At 52.5% G+C, this 8,474-nt stretch overlaps 1 protein-coding gene across 5 annotated transcripts in view; it reads right to left on the reverse strand.

The window, feature by feature from the left end:
* The window catches only part of HCK (HCK proto-oncogene, Src family tyrosine kinase), a 42,284-nt gene that overhangs the window by 19,178 nt on the left and 14,632 nt on the right, over positions 1 to 8,474 (reverse strand). For 4 of the 5 annotated variants that reach the window (XM_012637748.1, XM_012637751.1, XM_012637750.1 and 1 more), the window contains exons 2-5: positions 6,435 to 6,549; positions 3,088 to 3,130; positions 2,628 to 2,730; positions 1,715 to 1,813 (exon numbers count right to left, since the gene is read on the reverse strand). In XM_012637748.1, coding sequence (XP_012493202.1) covers positions 1,715 to 1,813; positions 2,628 to 2,730; positions 3,088 to 3,130; positions 6,435 to 6,548 — 359 coding nt within the window. In that variant the 5' untranslated portion in view covers position 6,549. The remainder of the gene's footprint in view (positions 1 to 1,714; positions 1,814 to 2,627; positions 2,731 to 3,087; positions 3,131 to 6,434; positions 6,550 to 8,474) is intronic. The other variant, XM_012637752.1, reaches the window with a different exon arrangement.

An 8,474-nucleotide genomic window follows, 5' to 3' on the forward strand; every position in this document is an offset into this window, starting at 1 on the left:
CTTATGCAAGTGTAAAGCATTTGGGAGGACTCACGAGAAACTGGTTGCTTCTGGGAAGGAGAAGTGGTTGGCTGGGGACAGGGTGGGAAGGAGGCCTTCCACACTGTATTCTATCTATAATACATCCTTCTCCACCATTTGCATTTTGAAACATTTGAAAGTATTGTCTATTCCAGGAGGGGGTGGGAGGAAGTAAGATTCTGTGCCACCCTGATTCCCAATGTCCCAGTTGCCCTCCCCAGAGGCAACCTCTGTTAGCAGTTTCTTGATGCAGACACAACAACCTGCGAGTGCACTGCAAGGACTGATACATGTGTTTAGATCAACGGTCCCAAGACACGTTCCCGGACCAGCAGCGTCAGACAGCCTCACCAGAGAGCTTGCTAGAAATGCACATTCGGAATCAGACAGTGGGGTCCAGAAACCAGCCGGCAGCCAGCTTTCCAGGCCATGCTGATGCCTGCTCGAGTTTGAGAACCACCCATTTAGGTATTGCCTTTGTTTGCAGATGATAACCCACTCTACATGTGGTCAGCACCCTGCCTTCTCCACTTAGCAATTACGTTGCCTTTGAGGAATAACACCGGCCAATCCGAGATTGCTGCAAGGACCACATGCGGTGACGTGGGGATTCTGTAAGGGCCCAGATCCTGGAGTGGGGAACAGAAGGCGGGATGCCCCAGGAAAAAGTCCAGGAGGAGAGAGAAGCAGCTAAGACCCCCCTGTGGCATGTACTTTCATGGTCACTGAGAAGGGGGTGGTTTTAAGATGGAAAAAGCCTACACATTTTAATTTTTAACAGGCAAGCGTCCCAAACCCACAATACCATCTAGCTGGAGGGAGGAGGCAGAGGAGATAAAACAATGGCGACTCGCTGGTTCTTAATTGGATGTCTCGCCACCCCATGGTGTAGTCATCTTTTTACCACCAGCCTTGCCCACCACGCAGTGAACATCTCTGGGGGAGTCCCATCTGAGCCACCTTGTAGCCCTGGAACAGGGCAGGTATACAGTAGGGACTGAACAGAGATCTGTTGGAGGATGGATGGATGGGCGGATGAATGACTGAGGTAAAACTATACTCCAGAGTCAAGCTAGACACAAGGAAGAACCTACAGCCAAGAGTGATGGGTTACAGGGAGCTGATTGAGGGCAGGGATACGTCTTATTTTTTCTCACGAGCCCTACTGAGGCCAGGGCCTGGTGAGTTGCAGGCACCTGTTTGCTGAATGAATCAAATGAGAGATGACTGGCCAGGTGTGAGCCATCTCACCTCTCCAAAGACCCCTCTTGGCATGACCATATGCTTCATTCGACAAACATTTATTGAGCACATACTGCTTGCTAACCTGTGCCAAGGATGCAGCAGCAGCGGACAAAGTCTCTGCTTTTTTGAGCTCTCAGCCGTGTGGGGAAGACAGACAACACACATGTGAACAACCAAAGAAGCAAGGAGGTAGTTTTTGCCAGTGAGGAGCATTCAGAAGGGAATAAAATAGGTTTCCATAAGAGAGAGCCACAGAGGGGACCCATTTAGACGAGGTGGTCAGGGAAGTCCTTTCTGAGACCCAAAGGATGAGAAGGAGTCAGCCAAGCCAAGAGCCCTAGGAAGAGCGTACCAGGCAGGGGAGACAGTGTGTGCAAAGGTCCTGAGACAGGAACAGGGCTGGCTTTGCTCATGTTCCCTTCTGGAAGGCAGGAAATGGAATACTTACTCCTCTGTCTCCAGAGAGTTGACACGGGCTACATAATTGCTTGGGATGTAACCCTCTTTCCGGGTGGCCAGGGATCGAGCCTTCCACCACTCCCCACACCTGAGGGACGGAGGAAGTAAAGGGGTCATGGAGCAGAAGGACCATTCTTCAGTCTCCTTGGCCCCCCAGGCTTGGCCTAGGAACCCCCTGACCCTCAGGAAGCCAGTAACGGGAACGTCAGAGCCACGAATGTCCTGGCCCCCTGCGCTGCCCCAAGATTAGGTAGGGATCTTTACAACAGTCCCTGCTGGGCATCCGAGGGTCTAGAATTAAGCCCTGTCCCTGAACCCACAGCCCAAGCCCTGGGCCCTCGGCCCCACTGCTCTTCCCTGGGCTTGCAGCTTTGCCTTACTAGCCATGTCCAAGGTGGGGCCCTGTGTCCACGGGAGACTCAAGTGGCTCAGCAGGGGCGAGAGCAGGAGGGAGTCGACTCAAGAGTCCAGCCAAGCATGACCATCCCCAAGCTTGGGCCCCAGAACACCTTGGACACTACACCCACTGATGGCGAGGGCTGTAGGAGATTGGAGGTGGCACACTCAGAGATCCAAGGATTTCTGAACACAGAGTCACCTCGGTAGGGCCGGGCCCACAGGTGAGCAGGTAGCTTAATCACCCCAGGAAGGCTTCCCTGAGAAAGGGCGTCCGCCTGTTCTTCGCAGCTTGGATGTGCACTGCTAGTGAGCGCGCAGTCCCCTTGACCCCAGCCATCGCCCGGTTGGCAGCAAAGCCTTCCTCCTCTGCTATGATCAGGTTCTCATCAACCATCTACACCCAGGATAAGACCGTCTATCGGGGTCTTTACTGAAGCACAAAAGAGGGTGTGATTGAGTGTTGGAGGCAGGTATGTCCTAGGGGCAATGGTGTGGGGACTCACTCCTCCAGGACCACCATCTGGTCCCCCTTCCGGAAGCTGAGGTCTTCATGGTGAATGGCGTCGTAATCGTACAGGGCAACCACGACGACGTCCTCAGAGCCTGCTGGGAAGGAGGCACGTGGGACGGTGTGGCATTGTCCAAGCACACCCACAGCCCAGGGGGCCCCATCCCAGCCCCTGGCACCCAGCTCTGCACACGGACACACCCAGGGCGTAAGTAAGCATCTTTCCACGCCGGCTGAGATTCTAGAGTTGAAGCTAACAGTGTTGTGTTCATGTTCCTGAACAGTGGTGTAGAAACACAACAGCCCGTGCAAAGCACTTCCGGGGCAATTTAGGGGATTTTCAGGGATGGTTTTGACTCTTTGGGATTTTTGCCTCAAGCTCTGACTGAGAACCTAACCTAACCCTATACACGATACATGCATGACTCCACGGCACCTGCTTGTCTCATACTCACCCTCCACAAACCCCGGTGGGTGGCCATTGTTGCTGTTAGGCCCCTGTGGGGAAGAAACGGGAGAAGGGAATGAGTCTGATAGTGTGTGAGGAGCCACGGAAGGTCCATGTTGGAAAGGACACCTGAGCGCATCTTACCCTGGCCCTGCATGTCACAGAAGGTGGCCCAGAGAGGATTGGGGACGTGCCTGACATCACATGGCACATTAGGGGCAGAGCCAGTAGATTTCTTGAGTTGTGGCCTCTGCCTTTGGTCTTTGACATACTCGGGGTGCTTCTTGGCCCTTCCCCCCAACATACGTGATGGGGTTGGCCCAGGTCAGTGTTTTCCGAGGTGTGTTTGAAGAAATTGTGGGTCTACCAACATATCCCATTGTGTATGTGAAACGATCTAAGGGTCCATCCTAAGGGGAATTGGCACCTAAAACCATGGTGCTCTACGCAGATCTCACAAGAGGGAGGAGAGACTCATTACTTGATATAGCTTGACCTCAGAGATACTTTGTTGAATGAAAAAAAGCTAGTTCTGCAGAATGATAAATATAATATTTCAATGTAAAGTACATACACACACACACATCCTAAATGTTTTCTGTGGACACACACTAGATGCATGTGAGCGTAGATTCACGAAAAAGGTTTGCCGGGGTCCACACCACACTGACAACAGGGAAACCTCTGAGGGGTGCGAGACTTCTCGGGAGGGAAGCATTGGCCAGTAGACACTGTAGCTTTACCTATAATTTGTGATTTTTTACTTTTAAGAAAAACATATTCGTGTGTCACACTTGTAAGTAAACATTAACTTGAAGAAATAAGTTTAGGAAACACTGAGGAATACATCATATTTTGGGAGATTCACAAGCCCATTACAGAGGTTCACAAAGGCTCTGAGAAGTCCTGCAGGGAAGGAGTCTGTTTCACCCAGTGTTTCTCAAACTGACTTGACCTGGGAGCCCTTTCTCTGAGGAACACTTTACTGAACTAAAACCCTGCAGGAAGAGAACAATGAATAGCTGATAACTGCATCCCTCAAATCTGATGTTCGAAAAGCACAACCAGAAACTGGTGGGAGTTTGCCTTCTGCTGGGGACAAGCCAGAGGACCTCAGAGAGCCTGAGAACCCAGAGCCCTCACCGAGAAAGGGCCCGGGGCCACACAGGCTAGGAGAGGAGCAGATTTGGGAGTGACTTAGCATTTATAGCCTGTGGTCAGCTTAGGGGGTCACCAGTGGGAGACATGTGTGTAATTTCAGGCTGCATTAATAGAGGTCGAGTGGCAGAGGGAGGGAGGTGGCCATTCCATTATTCTCCCATTTCCAGAATCAGTCCTGTTCTGGTCATCATGCCTAGAGAAGGGCAAGAAGGATGGAGAGAGGCCACACGCCCGTGTCCTGTGGAAGATGACTTGGAAGGGATGGACGGGTTGGGATAAGACCTTTGCCTTCAATCTCTATTGAAGGGAGTCGTGGGGCAAAGGGAGTGGGTGTGTTTGGGGTCAAGGCGTAAGGGTTATGGGGCAGTAGGCCTTCCTTCAACACGGGGAAGAACTTTCTAAGGAAAGGAGTGCACCCCCACCTCGGGAGGCATCCAGCAGGGGCTGTGCTCCCCCAGACAACCTCAGATAGGGGGATGGGCTAAACGGCCACAGAGAAGAGGGACCTGCAGGTCTGGGGTTAGAAGACCTGACTCTACTGCTTCCCAGCTCTGTCACCCCCCGGAGCCATTTAACCTCTTAGAGCCTTAGTCACCCTGTAAAGCCGCATAACTGCTGCCTCACAGCCTTGGATGAGGATTAATGATACAGAAACACCTCACTCCAGTGCTTGGACCACAGGAGCTGTTCAAAGAACAGTAATGACGGTGGCTCACGCCTGTCATCCCAGCACTTTGGGAGGCCGAGGTGGGAGGATCGCTTGAGCCCAGGAGTTCAAGACCAGCCTGAGCAACATAGAAAGACCCCATCTCTACAAAAAGCCAAAAAAATTTAGCTGGGTATGGTGGCGCACACCTGTAATCCCAGCTACTCAGGAGGCTAAGGTGGGAGAATTGAGCCCAGGAATTCAAGGTTACAGTGAGCTATGATTGTACCACTGCATTCCAGCTCTGGGTGACAGAGCAAGACACTGTCTCTAAATAAATAAATAAACAAATTTTAAAAATCTTAAAAAACACACAGGCAGCGGGTCTCTGCTGGAACACGGGGCCCGCACCAGGAACAGACCCACTTGGCCCTCTTGTCCCGTTCCCCAAGTGTCCACCCCAGACAGGACTTCCCTACACCCCTGTCAACCTCCGCAGTGCTGACCACTCTCTGGCCATACACATTTTGTGTACTTCAAACACACACGCGCACACACACACACACACACACACACACAGGACAGTAACGATGATTACAACCGTTACTGCTGCTGTTAGTGCTGTCGTCACCATCGCTGTGCTAGTACTATTACTGTTACCACCGCTGTCACTACCATTACTATTCCTGCTCTCATGCCTAGCACCCCACAACTACCATCACTAGCGCAGCCACGACGAACGCTGCCGCCATTGCCATCACCACTGCGGCCACGATCACTGCTGTCACCACTGCTACTGTTCCCATCAGTCGTATTTGGCTTCTGCCTCTGTTACGCTTGCTGTTCCCACGGGTACTTTGGGACCTGCACTGCCCAGAGTTTGCATTCCTCACTCTACCCCTTACTAACCACAGGGCCTTAGGCAAGTTATTTAATCTCCGTCCCTCATCTGTAAAATGGGTATAATAAAAATCGTTATCTACAATAGGATTATTGTGAGGATTGGGGGTTAATCACAAAGCGCTCAGGAGAGTGCTTGGTTCATAATAAGCTCTACGTGAGCATAACAGAAGTTAGTAAGGACTCTGCTAGTATTACCACTTCTCTTAGTTCCTGCTGCTACTATTGTTGTTATACTCCCACCATTACTCTTGTTACTATTATCACTACAGATGTTACTGTATTTTTGCGATGACGCTGATGCTACCATTACTGTCGCTGTTACTCATCTGATCACTCATTGCTCTCAGCTGCTTCTTACTTCTGCTGCTGCCCTGGCCCGAGGCCTCCGATGCTCACTCAGACCTGGTTGGGGGGCCCAGGCTGACGGGCCAAGGCATGGACTGCGGAAGAAGGACAAGTGACTTCCTTGTCCTGGACGCATCCTGGATCTGTGTCCTGGAGAGTCAGGGCACTGCTGGTGGCCGGTCAGCTCCATTTCACCCCAAACCACCCTTCCCGGCCTCGGGAACACAGGAGACCGTTAGGGCAATGTTGGGGCAGCCTCGGGCAGCGCCCCCAGGACGCTGGGCTCCTCCTCTACTCACCAGCTTGGCCATGGATGTGGGGTCCGGCATGTCTCCAGGGCTGTGTGCGGTGGTGTTGGGCTCAGCTTTCGAGATCTTGCCGTCCCGGAGGAACCTGGACTTCACGCACCCCATCCTGCAGCGGACAGAGGGAGGTGAGCCCGGTTGCCAGAGCCCCAAGCAGGGGAGTCCTCCAATGCTGCCATTCCTGCCCCTGCCCCTGGGCTGGCTCCCACCGGCCTTCCCTGTCTTCCCACTCCCCACCCAGCCCTTCCCGACGGAGCCCACTCTGTCCTCACCACCTCTGGGCTTCCCCACGTCCACGTCTGTCATGCTCTGGCCCGGAGCTGACAAGTTGTCATTGTTGTCATTGTCGTGGGTACCAAGGACCGGTGTGATGGGGGAGTTTATTCAGAGAATAAGTCATGAGGGTAATGGAATGTAACAGGTAGAGCCGTGGAGCAGAGCGGGGAGTGGGTGGTGGGCACTGCCAGCGGTCGGGTCAGAAGGCCTGAGCTGATCCTTGGCCCTGCCAGCCCACCAGCACCTCGCTGGCCACTTTCCCACCCCACCCCGGTCTCACTTCCTCATCAGCAAAATGGGGATAAGAAAACCAGCTGGCGAGGGTGGGAAGGCTGAGCGAGCATGTGGGCGGGGAGACAGCACAGTGCCAGGCGCGAACAGCACGGAAAACGATAGTACTGTTATATAACAAACCGCCATTTTATAGTAAACGACCAAGACGAGGTCATGTAATGTGGCTCAAACAACTGAGCTAAATAGCAGTCAAGGCACCCTATTCCTGGAATCATCACTTAGTCAGCAAACATTTACTGAGCACTTTTCTTTTTTTCTTTTAAGACAGAGTCTCGCTCTGTCACCTGGGCTAGAGTTCTGTGGCATCATCCTAGCTCACTGCAACCTCAAACTCCTGGGTTCAAGCGATTCTCTCTCGAGTAGCTGGGACTACAGGTGTGCACCACCACACCCAGCTAATTTTTCTATTTTTAGTAGAGACGAGGTCTTGCTCTTGCTCAGGCTGGTCTCGAACTCCTGACCTCAAGCAATCCTCCCTCCTTGGCCTCCCAGAGTGCTAGGATTACAGGCGTGAGCCACTGCGCCCAGCTGCTGAGCGCTTTTCTAAACTGTGATCAAGACAAGCAAGTTCATGACCTTCTGGAGCTCAGCTGGAGAGGAATGGCAGAACAGACAATAAACAGGTAAGCAACTAACTAACACGACGACTATCTTAGTTAGTGAAAAGTGTGGGGACAATAAAAGAGGGTGTTATAGGGAGCAACAGTGCAGGACCCCTTGAGATAGGGTGGTTGGGGACGGCCTCTCTGAGGAGGTGATACTGGACCTGGGGTCTGAATGACACAAAGGAGCCAGTCATGTGACACTCTGAGGGACAAGTGTTCCAGGCAGAGGGAACAGCAGGTGCAAAGGCCTGGAGGCTGGAACGTGCTTGGAGAGAAGAAGGCACAGAAGGCAGTATGGCTGGGGCTCTTGGGCAGGGCAGGGGGGTCATGTGATGAGGCCACCACATCTTGTAGAGCCAGTGAGGAATTCAGATTTTATTTAAGGATGATGGAAAACCATGGAAAGTTTTTGGTAGGAAAATGATGGGATTCAAGTTGTACTTTAAGTAATCCCATCAGTTGCTGGGTGAAGTATGGACTGTAGATAGCGGGTCAGGGAACCCATGAGGAGTCTGCTGCAGGTGTCCTGGCAGGAGATGATGGTGGCCTAGCCCAGGGCGGGTGGCTGTAGAGGAGGTAAGACGTGGATGGGTTTGGGGCTGGGTATAGTGGCTCATGCCTGTAATACCAGCACTCACTCTGGAAGGCCGAGGCAGGAGGATCGCTTGAGCTCAGGAGTTCGAGACCAGCCTGAGCAAGAGTGAGACCCCACCTCTCCAAAAAATAGAAAAATTAGCCAGGCATGGTGGCACAAGCCTGTAGTCTCAGCTATACAGGAAGCTGTGGCAGGAGGATCGTTTGAGCCCAGGAGTTTGAGGTTGCAGTGAGCTATGATGATGCCACTGCACTCTAGCCTGGG

This window comes from Propithecus coquereli, unplaced genomic scaffold (genome assembly GCF_000956105.1).
Source record: "Propithecus coquereli isolate 6110/MARCELLA unplaced genomic scaffold, Pcoq_1.0 Scaffold122, whole genome shotgun sequence".
NCBI classification, from domain to species: domain Eukaryota; kingdom Metazoa; phylum Chordata; class Mammalia; order Primates; family Indriidae; genus Propithecus; species Propithecus coquereli.